The 21,733-nt window shown below is 47.8% G+C and overlaps 1 protein-coding gene and 1 pseudogene across 9 annotated transcripts in view; one reads left to right on the plus strand and one right to left on the minus strand.

Annotated features, from left to right (window-relative positions):
- Positions 1-6,588: 6,588 nt before the first annotated feature.
- DLGAP4 (DLG associated protein 4) overlaps positions 6,589-21,733 on the minus strand; it is a 177,198-nt gene continuing 162,053 nt past the window's right edge. For 5 of the 9 annotated variants that reach the window (XM_036418396.2, XM_036418401.2, XM_036418403.2 and 2 more), the window contains 5 exons: positions 19,557-19,645; positions 18,606-19,024; positions 10,169-10,260; positions 9,139-9,294; positions 6,589-8,369 (listed from right to left, as the gene is read on the minus strand). In XM_036418396.2, the coding sequence (XP_036274289.1) occupies positions 8,151-8,369; positions 9,139-9,294; positions 10,169-10,260; positions 18,606-19,024; positions 19,557-19,645 (975 nt within the window). In that variant the 3' untranslated portion in view covers positions 6,589-8,150. Of the gene's footprint in view, positions 8,381-9,067; positions 9,295-10,168; positions 10,261-18,605; positions 19,025-19,556; positions 19,646-19,886; positions 19,967-21,733 lie in introns of all 9 variants that reach the window. The other 4 variants (XM_036418397.2, XM_036418398.2, XM_036418400.2 and 1 more) reach the window with 4 other exon arrangements.
- On the plus strand, positions 10,742-11,824 carry LOC118707701 (annotated as a pseudogene).

Below are 21,733 nucleotides of genomic sequence, written 5' to 3' on the forward strand. Positions count from 1 at the left end.
CTCCTGCATATGCCCTGACTGGCGCCAGGGATTGAACCTGCAACCCAGGTACGTGCCCTGGACTGGGAATTGAACCTGCGACTGTGTGCAGGCCGGCGCTGTAATCACTGAGCACACCAGCCAGGGCTGTATCTGGTAATTTGCTTGACTCTATTTAATTTAGTTTTTTTTCTTAGAGATTTCTCCTATTGTTTCATTTGGGACATGTTTCTTTGTCTCCTCATTTTGTTTGCTTTCCTGTGTGTGTTTTTATGTGCAGTCAAACCTTGTATCTCAAACCTCTCCCATCTCGAACAATTCAGTTGTCAACCAAGCTGTTCACAGAAAAAATGTCTTGGTTGTCAAACCAAAACTTCAGTTGGTTTTCAACTTGCCAACCCTTTCATGCTGATAGCTCAGCATGACAAATAGTGTCTCAGGCAACAAACAAAGGGGAGAATGTTGCTTTTGTTGCTGGGGAAATCAATGATTAGCACAATCTTAAAACATAAAGAGGCATCAAGAGGCTAATGTTGCAAAGGGTGTGGAAGTACTCACAAAACAATAATTACAGGCTATTGAATAGGTAGAAAAACTGTTTTGATTGGATAAATGAAAAGCAGTTAGCTGGTGATAGCATTTCTGAGGCAGTGATATATAAAAAATTGTTTAAAGCTAGTAGGGGGTGTTTAATAATTTAACATAAGTGCTTATTTATAAACCGTACATTATACATATACTGTGTATAAGAAAGGTTAAAGATGGAATCTTTTGGGGGTGTGGAATGGTTTAATTCAATTTAAATTATTTATAATGGGGAAAAAATGATTTGATTTTCAAACAGCCTTCCAGAATGAAGTAAGTTAGAGAAGTGGGGTTCCCTGTGTTAGGCAGAGCTGCTACATCTCCCAGACTTGATAGAGTGGCCTTAATAGTAGGTGTCCTTTAGGGCCCAGTGGCTCAGCCTCCCCAATCACCTGAGGTGGACACTCTTGGTGCACCCCTTTGTGGGCTGTGTGCACAGTCTGGTAGTTGAGCCTTGATTGCTGTTGGTATCACTGGGAGGAATTGACCTCCAGGCCAGTTGGCTGTGGGGATCCGCTGCGACTACAGTGGGAGAGCTGCTGTGCAGGAGACACCCTTACGGAGCAGGACTTGCTTCAGTGGGGCTTTGGTGCTCATGAGTCTGCCCCTTGAGTGTGACACTTATGGATCTGAGGAGCTGTAATCTGGTATGGTCCCACTCTGACCACTGGGTACACTGGCTCTTGAATCTCCAAGGAGGTGCAAAGTCAGCCACTGCCTGGGGCCACCCAACAGGAGCTATAGAGAGATCTGCAGATTCTTCCTCTTTGTATCGGGTTTGGAAGTGTCCAGAAGAGGCCCAGCTGTGAAACAAGGCAGGCTGGTGTTGGTGCCAGCCTTAGGCCTTTTATTGATAGCTTTGGGGCTCCCTGGCCCAGCTGCAGCTTGTTTGACAGGGTTTAGTCTAAGAAAGTACAGGCCAATAATATGCAAAAGCTGCTGCGCACAGCTTGGGTGGGATTGTAAATTGGATGGGCGGGATCTCGGAATCTCCAAGCTGGAGCAAACAGAAATGTCTGCCAGTCTGCCCTGCCCCCAGGAGGTCCCAGCACAGGAACAATGACTGCTGTGAGCCCTCCATCTGGAAGAAAGCTGCCCCGAGTTCCTGGCCTGATGCCAGACAGTCCAGTTTCTCCCCATATCTGTCTGGGTCTCCCCGAGCCTCACCCGGCACCGGAGCTCAGAGCGAGGGGGAGCTTGTAAATTCAGTTCACAGTGCGGCCTTTTAAGAGGAGAAGCTGGATCTCTAGCTTCAGCCAATCAGCACTTGTTTTTACAGTCCGTAGTACTTACTGCCCATAGGGACTTCTTTCCCAGCTCTGGGACCCTGGGCTGGGGCTCCTTGCTCCTTCAGGCGGCCTCCAAAGAGGTGACCTCCCTCCTGATTAAAAAAGCAGCACACCCCAGGGCAGGACCAGCCCATTCCATGCCTCCGTACCTCCTACCAGTCTCAATGTGCTTCCTTCTTTACTTATCTAGTTCCACTTGGACAGCTTTCCCCGTGGTTATGGATGCTAGTTCTGTATTTTAGTTGTAATTTTGATGTGGTTGTAGGAGGCTGCCATCTTGGTACCTCTCTGAGGTATGTGCTCTTGACCAGAATTGAACCCAGTACCCTTCAGTCTGTGGGCTGATCCTCTAGCCACTGAGCCAAGCCAGCTAGGGCTGCTTTATAGTTTTTGCCGCCTAATTGGGAAGGTGAGCTATCCCTCCCAGTTTATTTTATTTTATTAAATAGCATTTTATTTGCAGAGTCTCTCTGGAGGGAGAACCAGGATCTTCTTTGTGGCCAAGGTAACCCTAGCCCACAGGCCTGGGGCCTTAGTCCTGGGCACTGGCTTTCGGAGTTGCTTTGTAATTCCCGATTTTATCCTTGGATAATGGCACCCGGGCCTCACAGATGCATTCCCACAGGTAATACTTTCAAGGTCCAAAGTGGGCTGGATGAGAAAGCTGCTTTTTCTCCTGCTTTTCTTGCTTGAGGGTTTCCTCATTCTTCCCCAGGATTTTTTTTTTTTTTTTTTTTTTTTATAAGCTCCATGATCTCTTTATTGCTCTTGTTCTCTACATCCACAAGGACCTGCTCACCAGTCTGCTCAAGTCTGAATAGACTTGAAGGACGGGTGATGGTGTCATGTTCTTAAACATCATGATCTGCACCCAAGGGTTTTTGTATTGGATCTGAGGTATGTTGAAAAACTCAAGTCCAGCTTCCCGTGCATGTTGTAATTTGCTATCATGACCTTCACCAAGTCCTTGAACACCACGTCCCCCTGGCCTCCCCTGATTTTCAACGGCCACATGTGGGTGTGGGAGTCGCCCAGTTCTACCCCTTCTACCAGTCTCACTGTAGCTGCTTCTTTATATCCTTCGTTGTAGGACTTCTGTTCAGCTAGATTTCAGGTGGTTCTGAATGATGGTTGTGCTGTAATCTAGCTTAACTTTTTTAATGTGGTGGTGGGAGGTTGTGAGTACCACGTTTACTATGTAGCCATCTTGACTGGACCCTACAAATACCTTTTGAGACCTTGCTTTTGACTTTTTTGGGTGTACACCCACAAGTGAAATTGCTTGATCATTTGTTAATTCCATTTTTAATTCTTTTGGGGAACCGCCATAGTGTTTTCCACAGAAGCTGTACCATTTAAATTCCCACCAACAGTGCACAAGGCTTCCAACTTCTCTACATCTTTGCCAACATTTAGTTTTTCTTCTTAATTTTAAAAAATAATATCCTAATGGGTGTGAAGTGGTGTCTCATTGTGGTTTTGATTTTCATTTCCCTAATAACTGATGTTAAGCATCTCAGTGTTTTTTGTCCATTGTTGTTAATCCTCACCTGAGGATATTTTTCCCATTGGTTTTCAGAGAGAAGGGAGAGAGAGAGAGAGAGAGAGAGAGAGAGAGAGAGAGAGAGGGGGAGGGAGGGGGAGGGAGGGAGGGAGAGAGAGGGGAACATGGGTAGATTGCCTTCTGCACACACAGGTGCTGGGACCGAGGGTGAGGAATGAACCTGCAACCCAGGTAGGTGCCTTTTACCAGGAATCAAGTCCCGACCCTTCGGTGCACAGGCCAACAGCCTAACCACTGAGCATACTGGCCGGGGCCCAGTGTGGTTTTGATTAGAATTTCTCTAGTGACTAGTTATGTTGAACATCTTTTTATTGTTGTTGAACATCTTTTCATGTGCTTATTGGACATTTATTCATCTTTGGAGAAATGATACTTCAGATGTTTTGCCCATTTTGAATTTTTTTTTGTTTTTGTTGGGTTGCAAATGTGCTTTATATATACTATTGCACCATTACCAGACATATGTGACTGGCAAACATTGTTTCTCATTCTGTGGGTTGTTTCATTTTCTTGGTAGTTTTAGAAGTGGAAGTTTTTAACTTTGATATTTATTTTTTTCTTTGGTTTCTTATACTTTTGGTATATCGATACTATCCAAGTAACCACTGCCTCATCTAATGAAGATTTACATCTATGTTTTATTCTAAGAATTTTAGCTCTTAAATTTAGGCCTCTAATCCATGGGTTCTCCACGAAGCATGGGAAGTCATGACCATGGGGAGCAGGGGTCTAGAAAGTGAACCTGGGCCTTCCCGCTGTCGGACCCCAGCCCTGTGGGTGGTTCCCAGGGACCCAGGGACCCAGGGGCAGCTTGTCTCCTACTCCCTCAGCTCCTCCTCCCAGCGCCCGCAGCTCCTCCTCCCAGCGCCCGCAGCTCCTCCTCCCAGCGCCCTCAGCTCCTCCTCCCAGCGCCCGCAGCTCCTCCTCCCAGCGCCCGCAGCTCCTCCTCCCAGCGCCCTCAGCTCCTCCTCCCAGCGCCCGCAGCTCCTCCTCCCAGCGCCCTCAGCTCCTCCTCCCAGCGCCCGCAGCTCCTCCTCCCAGCGCCCTCAGCTCCTCCTCCCAGCGCCCGCAGCTCCTCCTCCCGGCGCCCTCAGCTGCTCCTCCCAGCGCCCGCAGCTCCTCCTCCCAGCGCCCGCAGCTCCTCCTCCCAGCGCCCGCAGCTCCTCCTCCCAGCCCTGCAGCTCTGGGGAGGGGGCTTCCTGTCTCTCCGTCCTGGCCCTTTTCCCCTCATGGACTGAGCTTGGAAACAAGCCAAGGATTCATTCCCAGCTTCTCCGAGAAGCTGCTGTCAGCCTTTCCCTGAAGTGACAGCTGCCTACCTGGTAGAACAGAGAATAGGCGATGGCACCTCATCTAAGTCGTATTCTCCTCCAAACTGTGCAGTCTGCATCTGGTCATAAGGAAACCTAAATCCAAATTATGCAACATGCGGCAAGCTGCTTGGACACTTAAAAAACGTGTCATGAAAAACAAAACAAAAAGTGGAGAAACTGTTTTCATTCCGTGAGACTGAGGAGACATGATAACAGAAAGGAACGAATGGTCCTTCATTGGATCCTGGATGGACACGAAGGAAAAGCCCTGGGCCTGATTGGCTGTGCTTCGCTGGTATTCGTGTGGGACCCTTTGTGTCCTCCTGAGAGGGGAGGAGCTCGGGAACCGCTGTGACATTAGAGGGCGGTAGAGGAACTGTGGTCACGCAGGATGTCCTTGTTCTCAGGAGTTGCGTGGTGTTGGCATTGGGGTGAAGGAGCGTGGTGTACGTGGTTTACCTGCAAATGGCTGCAAGAAAACTGTATGTACCTGAGAGGGAGAATGCAGATGTGGCGGAATGTTGACAGTTGGTGATTTTGGGTCAGGGACATGGTGTGGCTCATTATACTGTTCTTTCAGATCAGGGCAGGGGGTTCTTCCACTGCTGTGCCAGGGGCAGAGAGGGGGCCCCGATTCCGCAAATCCAACGCTTCTCCCTCCCCACTGGGCTGATGTAGGGAGTGCAGCGTCCTCCCTACCAGCCCTGCTGCAGCAGAAACACTCATGCCCAGAAGGATAACAGTTCACCCTGGTCCACTGGCCCGTCATGGCGAGAGCTGTGCGGCTAGCTGGATGGTTGCTCTTAAATCCAGCCTGGCTGTCTCCTGCATTCACTCACACCCGAGTGTCTGGCTGTGCCCAGAAACCCCTTCACTTACCCTGTAAGTTACCCCAGCCGCATCTCAGGGACGGTGTAGGCCCATGAAGGCTCCAGTTCTAGTTCATCGGAGCTAACCGTGGTCACTGCTCAGCGCCCGAACGGTCCAAAGAGGAGAGCACGCATTCTGAGCACAGGGGCGCTAACCCACAGGATTGGGGTGAGCTGAGGCCCCACTGGGGAGGCGTGGCAGCCTGAGTAAAGCTCCTGGGAAGGTCGTTCTGTGCATCCTCTGGGCCTGAGTCACTGGGAGACCAGGTGTCTGCAACCTGGCCGGGCCCCAGGCCTTTCTAAAAGGCATGTTCTCACCACAGGGCATCGAACCCCGTCCTTCTGCCTAGAATCCCCATCCGCAAGTTAGTGACCACCACGTCCTTCCAGCTGACCAGAGTGCTCTTGGCACGGCCAGATTTGGTGGTGCTGTCGCGGGTCCCCACAGGACATTCATTGTGCTGTGTCTTTTCTGCCAGCTGCTGTAGATTGGCCTCAAGGTTCCGGGCCTGTCTCCCCACAAAGTGCGAGCTCTGAATGAGCTGTGGCACGGGGCTGGCAGAGGGACTCCTCGGGAAGCACGTTCAGTGCACATGACTCAGGGTGGTGGCAGTGGAGGGGGTGGAGGAATCGAGTTCCCGTCCCAGGACACACGCAGAGCTGGGTCTGTGGAGATGGGGCTGCACGCTGTTAGGGAGGCAGCCCATCGTGGTTCCCACACAGCAGCTGTTGCGCATTTACTTCTCAGAGGAAGCGGTGAGGTAGATGCTGTACACGTTTTCCAGGGAGGAAATCGAGAACTTGGTTTTCTTGCCCAGGATCATGGAGCTGGTGAAGGACAGCTGGAATCACGGCCTGTGCCCAAGCCTGCTGTCTTCATGGAGCTGCCGATTGGGAGGGGGTCTGGCTCCGTCTTCTGGGGGGTCTACTCCCCCCCGCCCCTTCTCCCAGCCTGGCCCACCCACCGCAATAACACCATGAGCCCTTGGTACACATTACCTCATTTATTCTCACAACATGCCTGTGAGGTAGGGAGGGGCAGGGACTGTCCCCATTTTACAGAGGAGGAAGTTGAGGCACACAGAGGTCAAGTGACTTGCCCAAGGTCACAGACAGTGGCCAAGCTGGGATGGGGTCCCAGAACAGGCCCTCAGTTCACCCGGGGCCCCTGCAGCAAGTGCTGGACACGAGGCTGTCTCAGTGCTGTAGCCTACCCCGGGTAGAAAGCAGCCTCGTGCACCGAGCTTGCTGCAGGCTGGCCTCGCCCTCCCCTCCGCCTGCCCTCCCCACCCCGCCCCACAGACCCGGGCCATTGCAGCTCAGGGCTCGTGACACCCTGGGAGCGGGGCTAGGGGGCAGGGGAGAAAGAAGGGTGGATGGGGTAAAAAAATAGAACAGAACAGAAAACTTAGAGGCTGGGCAGGTGGGAGACGAAAAACAAACAAAAAAAAGGCTGCTTACACACAAAGTATATATTTTTACACACACTTGTACACACACCTAGATATAGTACATGTAAAAATATATGCTATTCACACACCTGCCTCCTGCCAGGTGCCCCAAGAGCCAGAGGTGGCACTGGTGGGCATGGGTGAGCAGATGGGCGTTTGTTAAATATACACTCTAAGGTCTATGTGCATATGTACACATACTACAGACACAGCCGCCTGCCCCCCGGTGCTGTACACAGGCTTGGCCAGGGACAGACAATGGGGTCCCTCTCTCCGTGTCCTCTGTGAGTCACTGAGCCGTACATTCTGCTGGAGAAGAAGGGCTGGAGAGAAGAAAAAGGCAGGAGTCTGGAATGTGATTCTGTAGTTTTATCTTTTCCCTCCCAAAGACTTAAACCTCATCTTCTCAGGGAGAAGCATCGCCTGCTTGAGGGCTGGCAGGTCACAGGGTGGAGGTTGCTTCTGCTGAGAGGAACCTACATCTGTGTGTGTGCACATGTGTGACTGTGTGTGAGCACTTGGTGGGGAGGGAACGCGTGTCCATCTCTGTCCTCTGGGCTCTCCCCCGCAAAGAGGGCCGAGACCCAGAAAGCCACCAGCCGGGATGGTGACCCCTGTGTGAGCTCTGAAGGGAAAGAGAAACGTAAGAATGAAAACTCCGAGGTCAGCGCAAGGGTAGCTGGGAAAAGGAAGGAAGGACATGGCAGGTGCCCAAGGCTGCCCTTGGACTGTCGTCTTGTAAACAAGCTCGTTTAAGTTCTCGTTAGCTAGAACAAGTAAAAAGACTGCAGTCTGCAGGCTGGGCCGGGGAGGTTGCTGAAGTCCATCTATCTAGTCCACCACGGCCAGCGAGAGGAAAAAAGTCTTACAGGTTTGTGTATTTGTTGACTTTTGTGTGTGTGAAGTCTTCATAACCTAAAGCTGGGAGGGACCCAAAAAAGCCAAATTGTGAGCCCTTGTATGCATCAATTTGAAAGTTGGCTCAGGGTCTCTAGATAGAATAACCATACTAACGGCTGAGAATTTTCTGTTCCATTCGTATTTAGTTTGTGTGTGTTTTCTTAAAACGACTGAAAATTGTTTGCTTCCTGCTTCCTGTCTCAGAGCCGGGTCTGGGCCTCAGGGACGTAGATCTCGATGCTGTCCGCACTCTCTGTGGCCGAGTTCTGCCTCACGGAAGCCGCCCGCTTGGCCGCCAGGAGTCTCTTGCGCGCCTCCTGACGCTGCCTGTCCCCGCTGTCGGAGGCCTTGTCGCGGCTCACTGCCGGCTTGGATTTGGCTGGCTTCTTTGGGACCGGAGGGGGTGGTTTCTTCTCTTCCTTTAGTGAGACAGTGAGGAGGGAAGAAAAATAAAATAAAGGTGCCACCTTTAGGGTGGCACTACCACTCCCTATATGTGGCAGCTGTAGTCTCCACCCAGCCTCCCCACATCGGGCACAAGCAACACACATTTGGAATCAGGAAGCCACAGGAAGCAATGACAGTGGGAGTAGCACAGGCATGGGAGCAAAAAGCAAGCTTAGAATCCTAGAATGTTCCAGCAGGAAGGGACGGACAGGTGACCTTTTCCCGCCCCTGCTCTGAACCACTGGGGTCCTGAGACTCGGGCAGGAATGATCTGAGTCACAGCCAGAGATGGGATTAAATTCAAGGCATCCAACTCTCAGGCCACATGATAACCTAGGGGATCAGAACTTACCAGGCCCAGACCAGTAACCGTAGGGGTCACTGGGTGCTGCTGGTTTACAGAAGAAACCTGGGCCTCAGGGAAGAGGCTGGCTCTGGCGTACCCCCGTGTAGCCCCACGAGTTTCAATGGCCTAGTCTAGTGTTCAAGGCTGTGGGCACGTCTCCAAGGAGCCCCGTTTTCTGAACATGCAGGACAGGGTGGCATACTTCAGAGGGCACAGAGAGCGCGCTGCATGCTGGACAAGTGCTGAGCATGGACCCCGCGCATGGATGGACGTGAGCCCCAGCTCAAAGACGACACACGGAGAAGGGAGCCAAGCAGCACTGACCGATGTGGGCAGCGTTATTGCCGACCAGGAATTTGTCCCTGGACTTCCCCTCCGCACTGCTTCATGCTCACCTTCCTCTTCTCGGGCGTCTCCACCAGCTGCCAGCTGTTGGCCTTGAGATGGTAGAGTTCATCAAACTTCATGCTGATGTCCTCGATGGACAGCTGTAGCAGGTCCCAGAACCCTGCCAGGTCCTGGGCTGTTGGACGTGGGTTGGCGTCAGGGTTCTGTGGGGAAGAGCAGTATCAGTGGGACAAGCAAGGCTGAGGCTTGTCCTGCTCCCCGGCCATGGTTGGGGTCTCTTGGGGCCTAGTCTTGCTCTCCTGTCCCCAGGGTCCGTATCTGCATGAGTAAATTAAGCTAGTTCCTGGTCACCGCCAGCCCTGATGGTGATCTTTAGTAGAAAGAGAGTCCTGTCATGAGAGTAGGCTCTGCACATACATGGGAGGCGGAGGCCTTTGCCACCACTGTAGGGCCGCAGTGAGGAAGGCCCTCAGGCCCCTGATGCATGCCAGGCCAACAATAGTTCTCATTTTACAGGGAGAAAACAGCAGTTCCCAGCACAGTCTCACAGTCAGATGGGGAGAAGCCAGGATCCCTCCCATCATTTTGTTCTCTGATATCATGTTCCTCCTCATAACTGTCCAAGCCAAACCCCTAAAGTCCTGGAGACAAACACTCTGCCATTGCCCCCCCCCCCCCCGCCCCCAGGAGTACAGCCCCCTTGGCGAGTTGGAGAGAGATTTTCACACTCCCAGCAGGAATGGGTGAGGGAGAGGAAAACACATTAAGCCTACTGGTGATATTTTAAAATTTCTTACCTTGACTGTTTTCTTAGATATAGAATATGTCTAATATAAATAAATCAGTGATAATTGATCTTTAACTTCCATTGGCTATTTTTATATCAGTTTTCTGTTTCAAAAGGTTTAGCGATCTGAAAGGACCACTCCTGGCCCCTTTCTTGCGCTAGGTATTGTCATCACCGTTCTATGGCCACAAGGCGGTCACAGAGGCGTAGAGGGGTTAATACAGCTGTGGGAGCTGGCAGGCTGCCCAAGACTAGAAGCCCTGCTGTGGAGAACGAAGAATCACACTCACCAAGTTTTGCTCACAGAGGCCCCGGAACTGCTGGAATTTCTGGGACATCAGTAGCTGGGCACTGCCCACAGCACTGAGGACTTTTCCTAAGACTGAGAAAGAGAAGGTAGAATAGACTGACTGAGCCAAGCACAGGTTTCCTGGGTGGAAGGCAGATCAGGGTCATGGCTTCCATCTCCCTTCCCCACCTTGGGATACCAGTCATTAGTCAGTGACTAGAGGCTCGATGCATGAAATTCGTGCAAGGGGCTTGGCCCTCGACTTCATCTGGAAAGTCATCGGGTCTAATTAGTATATTATGCTTTTATTATTATAGATGTCAGTTGGTATTTATTTTATATGTTAATCCATTCTGTGAAAAATGCAAACAATACATATAAACGAACTCCATTTTATGGCAATAAATTTGAAACAGTTTAAGTGGAAAAATTTTCCAGAAAAATGTAAATCATTCTCATAGACTCAAGAAGAAATAGAAAATCTGATTAGGTCAATAACTATTTTTAAAAAGCGAAGCAGACTGCAGTACATTGAGCTACATAGAGACAGTGCCGGGGCAAGTGTGAGCTGGCGGGCACTGGGTGACTGTGTGCCCGCTGAGGGAAAGGAATTAAACATGGGCAAAGGAGACCCTAAGGAAGCGAGAGGCAAAATGTCATCGTCTGCTTTCTTTGTGCAAACTTGCCGGGAGGAACACAAGAAGCAGCACCCAGATGCTTCAGTCAACTTCTCAGAGTTTCCTAAGCAGTGCTCAGAGAGGTGGAAGACCAGGACTGCTAAGGAGAAAGGAATTTGAAGACATGGCAAAGGCGGACAAGGCTCGTTATGAGAAATGAAAACTTATATTCCCCCTAAAGGGGAAACAAAAAAGAAATTCAAGGATCCCAATGCACCCAAGAGGCCTCCTTCGGCCTTTTTCTTGTTTTATCCTGAGTATCACCCAAAAATCAATGGCCTATCCATTGGTGATGTTGCAAAGAAGCTGGGAGAGAGATGCAATCACACTGCTGCAGATGACAAGCAGCCTTATGAAAAGAAGTCTGCTAAGCTGAAGGAGAAATATGAAAAGGATATTGCTGCCTACCGAACTAAAGGAAAGCCTGATGCTGCCAAAAAGGGAGTTGTCAAGGCTGAAAAAAGCAAGAAAAAGAAGGAAGAGGAAGAAAATGAGGAGGAGGAAGATGAAAATGAAGATGATGATGAATAAGTTGATTCTAGCGGTTTTTTTCTCTCTTGTCTATAAAGCATTTAACCCCACTGTACACAACTCACTCCTTTTAAAGAAAAAAAACTGAAATGTAAGGCTGTGTAAGATTTGTTTTTAAACTGTATAGTGTCTTTTTTGTATAGTTAACACACTGTAGAATGTGTCTTTAGATAGCCTTGTCCTGGTGGTATTTTCAATAGCCACTAACCTTGCCTGGTACAGTATGGGGCTTGTAAATTGGCATGGAAATTTAAAGCAGGTTCTTGTTGGTGCACAGCACAAATTAGTTATATATGGGGATGGTAGTTTTTTCATCTTCAGTTGTCTCTGATGCAGCTTATACAAAATAATTGTTGTCCTGTTAACTGAATACCACTCTAATTGCAAAAAAAAAGTTGTAGCTGTTTTATTGACATTCTGAATGCTTCTAAGTAAATACAATTTTTTTTTATTAGTTAAAAAAAAAAAGTGAAACAGAAAACACAGTAAAGTGGAACTTAATCTTGCCAGGAAAGGAAACCAGGCCTATGTAGTTTCACAGATGAGGTTTTACAAAACCTTCAAGGAACAGTAATCCCTGTCTTATATTCACACTCTTCCAAGAGTAAGTAAAGACAGAAAATGACACAACTAGTTTCAGGAGCCCTGACAGCAGATAGGACATGCCAAGAACAGATCACTTTCATTATGAACATAAATGCACAAGTCTTAAATAAGATATAAGCAGACTCCCAAACAAAGAGCTAGCCAGGATTACAGGTTGATCTTTTAGTGTGACTTTAATTTTAAAGTGGTGGCATAAAGAAATACTCCCTCCCATTCCTCTCAGAAATCCCTGAAAAGCAAAACAGAGTAAACAAGCAGTGGAAATGCAAATCATATCTGCTAGGACCTGAAGCACAGTATGAACTGCTGCCACACTGACCACGCACTGGTAGCCACGCAGACAGGTCTTGGGGCTGAAGGCCTTGGATACAGGTGACAGTTTGGAGTTCTCCAAAAGCACACCTTGAGAGGAGAGGCCAATGATCTTTAAAATGAAAGGGGATGCGGACTGCAGCAGGGGCTTTCCTGAACCTGGTTCAGCACCCAGGGAGGAGAGGTCTTTGCATGGTAAGCCCTCCTATAATGAGCTAATGATAAGAGCTCATTAAGAAATTAGTAACGGAAAAGGAACCAACACAGGAGCTAAACAGAGGTATTATAGGAACAGCAACTGGCAAATAAACATTCACCAGAAAATTGTTGCCAGGGAGTAGATGAAAAGTATGACGTTTAGTTGTAAGTATGTGACAACAGTAGTTCAAAGCAGAGATTGAGGTGTTCCCAACAGATGCAAGACAATAGAGATAACACATGAGCTCTGGAACTAGTACAAGAGAAAATCAGGTCATCACAGAAACAAGGGCTACGCTACAAGCAGCAGAGCAACCCTTGCTGAAAACCAGGTAGGCCAAGGTACACAAGACTTAACCTGTTTGATTAAATGACAAGCTAAGCTGCTGAAAATAAAATGATGCCCCTCCCTCCCGTAGACGGCAGGATGTGCCCGGCTTGGTCCAAAATAGAGTCTTGACTTCCTAACCATAAGACTGCACTTGGGCACCTTATTTTTTAAGAAATAAAAGTTACATGTATTAAAGAGAAACTATAAAAAAGAAAGTGATTGAGAGGCATGGAAGAGAAAGAATATGAGCATTCTAAAAGAAGAGAATAGAGAGAATGGAAGAAAAATATTCAGAGAGATCATGATTTAAAATTTTCCAGAAATGGCTCCAAAACAAATCCACACTTATTTACAGTAAAACCAAAGACAAAGAGGAAATCTTAAAAAGCAGTCAAAGGGAAAGGAAAGATTAATCTCTCCAGTTTTAACCCTGCCCCACTCCAGTCCCTCTGCAACCTTCCCTCAGTGCCCCTGCACTCTTTGGAGGACCATTCCCGATTTCTCCCCACACCTCCTAAGCCTCCACCACTTTCTGACTCTGCACTGATGCCCTCTGCAGCAGCACACAGTTGACCTTCTTAAAACTCTCATTCAGTTGGGTTCTTTTTTATTTTTATTAAAAGACAGATTATCTCACAGTTTTTATGGGTCACAACTTGGGGTGGATTTTATCTTTCTGGTAATGATTTGAAATCAATCTTAAGTTCACCACCAGCTCCACCTTCTCTCTACTCTGCCGTTTCCCAGCCTGTTTCCCTGGAGGCTTGCGTCACAGTACGGGAGGCACTGGCTGGAGTGGTTTTCTATTTCCAGTTAATGTGAAATCTGGACATTCTCTGTTTTCACGCTGAAGACCTGGATTTGATGGAGTTTGATTTGATTTGTTGTTGTTGTTGCCAACACTGTTTGTTTGGGGGGATGGGGGGGAGGCAGGGATATGTTGGGAGATTCAGACCATTATCTTGGCACCTAGAAGTCCTCCCTAATAGTTACTCTAAACCTAATTTGCCTAAAGACACATGGGAGTCCATTGACTCAAATTATCTCATCTTATTCTTTAAGTTCCTGTGTCAGTTAAGAATTAAATTGAGCTATGGGTTAAGGAGACCAGAAAATAGTGGTTTAAACAAATTAGGGTGTTTTTCTTGTGTAACAAGAGGTAGGTGGTAGTGGGCATCCATTCAACAGCATAGTGAGGTCAGTGTTGATATCTCTGTGACTTAAAAAAATTTTTATTTTATTTTATTGCTTAAAGTATTACAAAGAGTAGTACATATGTCTCCTTCCTCTCCCCCCCACCCCCCATTTGACCTTCCCCTGGCCTCCCCTACCCCTAACCTGAGTTCCCACATAGAAATGGCCTACTTGTTACTGGCACAAAGATCCATAGAACATCATTGAGAAGTTTCACAAGATAAATAAAGTGAAGATCCTAATAGTTTTCAAGATAATAAAATACAAAGGACTGGCACCAAACTTTTCATTACAAATAATGAAAGCTAACACATTACATATAGCCTTTATGATTCGAGGGAAAACTATTTTCTACCTTATGTATATATATAAATTTATATATATATATATATATAATTTTTATTTATTACTTTCAACTCTACACCCAGCAAACTGTATGAGGTCTGAATTAAAGACATGGCAGTTTCCAAAAATTTACTTCCAGTTGAAGGTGTGCTCTAGTAAGATGAGGGACTGATAGATGCCAAGAAAGCAAAAGAACATGTGGTCCAAAAAGCATAGTGTCCATCATGGGAAAGTGGCCAAGGGCAGTCCGAAGACCAGAAGGGAAGTAACTGGACAGCAGCTAGGCAGCAGTCCCAGAAAGCAGCCTGGCCAGACCAGAGCAGAGGATAGAAGAGGGCAGTAGGGAAAACAGGAAATCATGTGTGCCTATCTGGAGGGTTGGCAGATCTGGTGGAGCATGTGAAAAAATTACAAATAAGTTTAGAAAATAAAGATAAGAAAGATGGAGCAACTATTCATTCTAGAAATAATAAAAGAAATAAATAGCCCTAGCTGGTTGGCTCAGTGGATAGAGCGCCGGTCTGCAAACTGAAGGGTCCTAGGTTTGATTCCAGCCAAGGGTACATGCCTGGGTTGTGGGCTTGATCCCCATTGTGGGGTGTGCAAGAGGCAGCCGATCAATACTCTCTCTCATCATTGACGTTTCTATCTCTTCCTCTCCCTTCCTCTCTGAAATCAATAAATATATTTTTAAAAAGAAAAAAAGAGAAAATAAACCATAATCTATTATTTGGCTCTGCAGTGAACAATATTTACATGGTCATAGTAAACAGAAATATTGGTTGTTATTTAACCCAAATATAATATATGGAGGGTAGGACAGGAGGTGGAGGTGACAGAGCTAAATACTCATCTATTTTAGCAGGAAATCAATATATAATGATAGTGAATTTTAAAGTTGAAATAAAAGGTAATCACATTAAAAAAAGAAATGTGCTCCAATACAGAAGGTATCCTAGCATAGACACAGCTGATACTCACAGCCAGGTTGGCCTGGAGGTCAATTCCTCCCAGTGATACCAACAACAATCAAGACTTAACTACAACAAGGCTGTACACACAGTCCACAAAGGGGAGCACCAAGAGTGTCCACCTCAGGTAACTGAGGAGGCTGATCCACCGGGCCATACAGCGAAAATGAGGAGACAAGGAAACTGATCACAAATGAAAGAAATGGAGAACAAACTACTGGATATAGAGTTCAAAACCACAGTTATAAGATTTTTCAAGAATTTTCTAGAAAAGGCTGATAAATTTAACGAGACCCTCAAGGATATGAAAAGGGACCAATTAGAAATTAAACATACACTGACTGAAATAAAAAATATTATACAAAAACATAACAGCAGACTAGAGGAACGCAAGAATCAAGTCAAAGATTTGGAATACAAAGAGGCAAAGAACATGCCTCTGGAGAAGCAGAAAGAGAAAAGAATCCAGAAAGTTAAGGATAGTGTAAGAAGTCTCTGGGATAACTTCAAGCATACCAACATCAGAATTATGGTGGTGCCAGAAGAAGAGAGAGAGCAAGATACTGAAAACCTAATTGAAGAAATAATGACTGAAAACTTCCCCCACTTGGTGAAAGAAATAGACTTACAAGTACAGGAAGCACAAAGAACCCCAAACAAATGGAATCCAAAGAGGAACACACCAAGACACATCATAATTAAAATGCCAAGGGCAAAAGACAAAGAGAATCTTACAAGCAGCAAGAGAAAAACAGTTAGTTACCTATAAGGGAGCACCCATACGATTGTCAGCTGATTTCTCAACTGAAGCTATGCAGGCCAGAAGGGAGTGGAAAGAAATATTCAAAGTGATGAATAGCAAGAACCACAACCAAAATTACGGTAGTCTACCCCAGTGTTTTTCAACCTTTTTTGGGCAAAGGCACACTTGTTTCATGAAAAAAATCACGAGGCACACCACCATTAGAAAATGTTAAAAAATTTAACTCTGTGCCTATATTGACTATATATTAAGTAATTCTCTTGAATAGGAATCAAATAAACACAAAGAAAGTATTTTATAATTACTTTATTATGAAATATTAAGTAAACAAAATAGTGAAAAATTATAAAATTCTTGTCTTGTCTGCACCTACGGCACACCAGGCAACATCTTGCGGCACACTAGTGTGCCGCGGAACAGCGGTTGAAAAACGCTAAAATAAAGCTATCATTCAGAATTGAAGGGCAGATAAAGAGCTTAACAGATAAGAAAAAGCTAAAGGAGTTCATCACCACCAAACAACTATTATATGAAATGCTGAAAGGTATTCTTTAAGAAGAGGAAGTAGAAGAAAAAAGCAAAGATAAAAATTATGATCAACAAATACATATCAAGTGAATCTAAAAATCAAGTGGATTAAAAATCTGAGGAACAGAATAACCTGGTGAATCAGGAGCAAAGAAAGGGAGTGGGTTGATAATTATCAGGAGGAAAAAGGTATGGGGGGTGCAGGAAGAGACTGGACTAAAATTGTACACCTATGGATGAGGACAATGGGGGGGGGGGACCGGGTGGAAGGGAGCTATGGGGGGGGGGGGGGAGAAACAATTATAATAATCTGAGCAATAAAGATTTATTAAATTAACAAAAAATATAAATTAAAAAAATATAAATACAGAATATGCAGCTGATGAGGCTGAGAGTAGATAAGCTAAGGTAGGGCAGTGGGTTGGATGGCTTGTTAGCCTTTTAGTGTTCTCACTGATCCTTGCTTCCATTCCAATTTTTAAAATACTATTGTAAAAAGTAATAGGTATATATCTCACAACAGTTCCCTGCACACACACAGTGGGGAACTGGCCCAGCTGATGTGGCTCAACCAAGAGGTCACTGGTTCAATTCACACCTGACTTGCAGGCTGGACCCCCAGTTGGGGAGCGTGCTGGTGGCAGCCGATCGATGTTTCTCATCTATGTTTTTATCTCTATCTCTCTTCCTACTTCTCTCTCTAAAAATCAATACAAACATTAAAGAATGCTAATGCTTTAGTTAAAAAAGAAAAAAAAAAAGGGAACTGTCCTAGAGGATAGTGAAAACCGTGACTCTGAAGCACTCCTCTGAGTCATCAGAGGATGCTTCTTTAGGCCCCATCCTATCAGGGGTCAGTGAGATGCTCGCTCCGACCCTCTGGATACCCTGCAGACCTGGTCTTGGACTTTCTGCGAAAGGGGCTAGTGGAAGACTGGAGCCTTGGCTGAACCAGGCCAATACAGGAATGGTTCCTGGCTCTGTGACCTGGAGCTTCCCACAGGAGCCTGCCTCCAAACCACCATCCTATATATCCATCACCTGTGAATGTAGGTTCCCTACATATTTCTAGTTCTCCTGAACTAATTTCTCAGGGCAATATTTTGAAATAGGCATGGTATAGTTAGAAACGTATGTGGAAAAGTAGATGACTTCCATTTTTTTTTTTTTTAAACAAAGTTTTCTCTTTAAGACACGGTTGGGAATAACTATTTCAAACAATGCTGATACTTTTAATTTTATATATTTTATTGATTTTTTACAGAGAGGAAGGGAGAGAGATAGACAGCTAGAAACTTTGATGAGAGAGAAACATCGATCAGTTGCCTCTTGCACACCCCCTCCTGGGAATGTGCCTGCAACCAACGTACATGCCCCTAACTGGAATCGAACCTGGGACCTTTCAGTCCACAGACCGAAGCTCTACCTCTGAGCCAAACCAGTTTCGGCGGAAAAGTAGATGACTTCTATCTCACTGATTCATAGCTCCTCGAACCCTATTGAGGCCCACAGATCCTTTGTGGTTGGCAACAGTAGGTGCTCAATACAGAGCTGCGGAAGGCTTAATTATGGTACAGTAGCACTCTGTTTGGTCCTTTACGTTCAATCCTCACAATGTGCTTATGTAGCTAGAGAGTAGGATTAGCTCTGCATAACACAAGGAAACCAAGGCTCAGAGTAACCTGAACAAGGTCACTTCACTAGTAAGGAAAGAGCTAGGATTCAAACCCAGACGTGGCTGCCTTCACAGTCTACTCAAATGGCAGCTATGGCCATATGTCTTTTTTGGAAAAAGATATGGCTACGGAGATGGATAGATGGGCAAAAAAAAAAAAAAAGAAAGTAAGAGATGAGCTCACAACTGATGCAAGAAGAGAACCTGAAGACCCATCCCAATAGGAGGCTTGAGGCTGGCAGAAGCTGGAGAACTAGCTGTCCATCCCTTCTCCCCTCACCCCAGATCAATGTCCTGTAGCACCTACCTTCTTCAGAGAGGTTGTTCTCTTTGGTCTCCTTGTCCATCTGACAGCACCAGCCTTCCAGCCGCTCCGTTTCTGCCTGCAGCAGCTTCAGGAACCAGTAGCCATCTCGGCGGCAGGCCCCTGACTGTGTTGGCTCTGCCGGGGAGCTGGAGGAGGTCTCAAGCCAGGGGTCAGGTGGGGGAAGTGACGATGCCTCTAGGGCAGGGTCGCTGTTGTCTCCATAGGAGAGGTTGCGCTTGATCTGGGCAATCTTGGGGGCCTGCCGAGGGCCGGCATCGATGTTGATGGAGTTGGAGTTGGAGTGTGAGGTACAGTCTGGGAGGCTCCTCTCAGATGACTTACAGCTTGAGTCATTGGCATCCTGGGTATCTGAATCGGTGTCCCGTCGGGAGGACATGCTGTGAGAGGGGGCGCTGCTTCTGTGGGTGGGGGGTGGAGTGGGGTGGGGACAGGAAGAGATGAGAGTCACCAAGAGGGCCAGAGATCAGAGGCCACCCCAACCCGGACACAAGGGAGACAGAGAAACGGATGCATCATCTGCTCACCATGCGCCTGAAGCGGGTCCCACAGCCCCCATCTCATTCTCTGCTCAGCCCTGGCCCCTCCCATACCCACACCCACACGCATACACACACACGGACAAGGTCATAAGGTTGTCTGTTTGCTGCAGTGGGGCCAGGAAGACCACCAACATTAGGGTAGCTCACATCTCAGCCCAGCCGTGGCCCCCTGCGGGCTGACTCATCTCACAGAGCAACTGCTCATTTGCCCACCCACCTGCCTGCCCAGCCTCCCATTCCTGGGCCACAGCCCACACCCCAAACCCAGCTTGGTTATTAGAAATTCAGCAAGGAGAAATGGTTTAGGGAGAGCAGGAGGAGAAGGCACAGGGGAGGCGAGAGCAGAGGAAGAGGAGAGGGGAGAAGCAACCACCACCTCCGTACGACTTACCGCCAGTCGTCCTCTACCTGAACCCCGATGGACTGGAATTTGGTAGCGAGACTGGGCTCCTCTTTTGGCACTGGCTGAATGCAGTCAACCTTATTGAAGGACAAGGACAGCAACGGCACGGAGACAAAGACAAAAATAAAAAACAAACACCACACTTGATGCTGAAATTCACATTAGTGGGACGACGCAAACGGACGTTCGGACAGACGAACACGAGGCATGCGGACACTGCACGTGGGCCCAAGGCTGGACCAGATTAAGCCGGGCACTGCTCATTCGCGCGGAGGCGGGCAGGAGGGGGGTGGGGTGGAGATGACTGGCTTTCCCTACTCTGAGGAGGGTGCCATCACATCGATCGCTTTGGGTCCGTTGTCCTCCGAGAAGTGGGAACCGTTCCTTCTAGTCCTCTCCTTTACACGCATGAGAGAGAGAGAGAAAAAAAAAAAGGACGACGAAAGAGAAAACGCACACACACGCACGCACACACACACACACACACACACACACAAAGCCACAGCCGTTATCTGGTGTAGTTGAAGATGGGGCTGTCTAGAGGAACAGTGTTCAGTTCCCCATTCCTGCAGCTGAAGGACGGGCTGGAGGTACCTGTATTAGGGGCAAACCTTGGACAGCAGTTCTGGGTTTGAAAATGGCCACCAGTGGGAAAGATGGCAAGGTCCCTGGACTCTATGAGATGCCGTCCCTGGGCCTCACTCATACGTGGCTGAGGTTACCTTCAGCACTGGTCTGCCTGGGAAGCAGTAAGAAGGGCCAGGGCCAAGTGCAAAGCTAGCAGTCTGTCTATATTCCTGTAAAGTAGAAGGAAACACAGCAACGATGATGCTTTAGGCCTGCCTTTCTTTTCTGGGACAAAGGTGTGTGGCCATGGAGTAGCCAGGCCAGCCCTTGCAGGACTGTCATGAGGGAGAACCCACACTTGACCCAGGGCTTGAGGCACAAAAGGGCTATCCCGGGAAATGGGGGGCCTCCAGTCTCTTGGCTTTATGGAAGAAGCAGGGGCCAGGGAGGCTTTCTGGGGCAGGGGCCTGAGTGCCAGGCTCCCTCTCACCATGGCATGTGGCCACACTTCTACTTAAGCAAAAGCAAGCTCAGGAAATGCAGCATCACTGGACAAGAGCATGGAATGGGGGTAGAGGTGAATCTGGGAAGGGGAAGCCCAGGATGGGCCCAAGAACTATATAGTCCTTATCCCTGTGTGTACTGGATAAAGGAATCAAGGATGAGCCTAACTCCTCAGACCTTCCAGAAAGGTGAGAGCATCTGGTTTGGCCGGGAGAGGGCAGGGCTACTCAAAGACTAATGATCAGAGAAGAGGCTACTTTCCGTGTTCCCGGGAATCCCTGCTGGAGCACTGTAGAGGGCAGAGGCTGGATCCCTCATGAAGGAGCCAGAAAACAGGCGTGTCTCCTGGCCAACTCTTTCCTTATGTATGTGGAGAAACTGAAGTCCAGAACTGCCTCTTGGGGGGAAATTTCAGTCAAGTGCAAGAAATTGCTCAGTGAGCCTTGTTTGGTCCATTCAGTCCCCCTTTGTGTACCACGTTCCTTCGGCATTCTAGTGCTTTGTCTTTTACTTGGCCATGTCCCTGCTCAGGGGCGGCTGGGAAAATCGAGATCCCACCCAACCCTAAGCCACAATGTACACCACCTTCATCTTCTTGACTGCCTCCTGGGGACGGGGGGTGGGGGCGGTTTGCACCTCAGGGTCTTGGCCCACTGTATCTGCCTTCCTTTTCTGCTGAGTGTGCTCCACTTTAGTCTGGAGGTCTAGCCAGAGCAAGGAGAATCCTCTCAATCTGGATTTAAAGCAACTCTTGAAAACTGCAAAGCAGGGTTCAACTTTTCCCAGCTCTGCTAATAGAAACCGATTACTGGTACTAGGTGCATGCAGGGGGTGCAGTGAAGAAGTGGAGGGGAAGCTAGTGCACCCTGCCCTGCTGTGTGTCATCATGGCCCAGGGTGCACAGTGAGTTGGGCTTCTAGTGAGCAGACCAGTGAGCAGACCTGGCTCTGGCCACTTGGTCCTAGAAAGCTATATCCCTGAATCCTTTCCCATTGATGGAGGCATCTAGAACGGCATCACACTTCTCAATCTGACGTGGGCCTGGTGCCTTGAGCCACCTACCTGTCCCCAAGTTCCAAGAGGGCTCTGGGCAA

The sequence above is a fragment of the Pipistrellus kuhlii genome, unplaced genomic scaffold (genome assembly GCF_014108245.1).
Source record: "Pipistrellus kuhlii isolate mPipKuh1 unplaced genomic scaffold, mPipKuh1.p scaffold_m20_p_6, whole genome shotgun sequence".
NCBI classification, from domain to species: Eukaryota; Metazoa; Chordata; class Mammalia; order Chiroptera; family Vespertilionidae; genus Pipistrellus; species Pipistrellus kuhlii.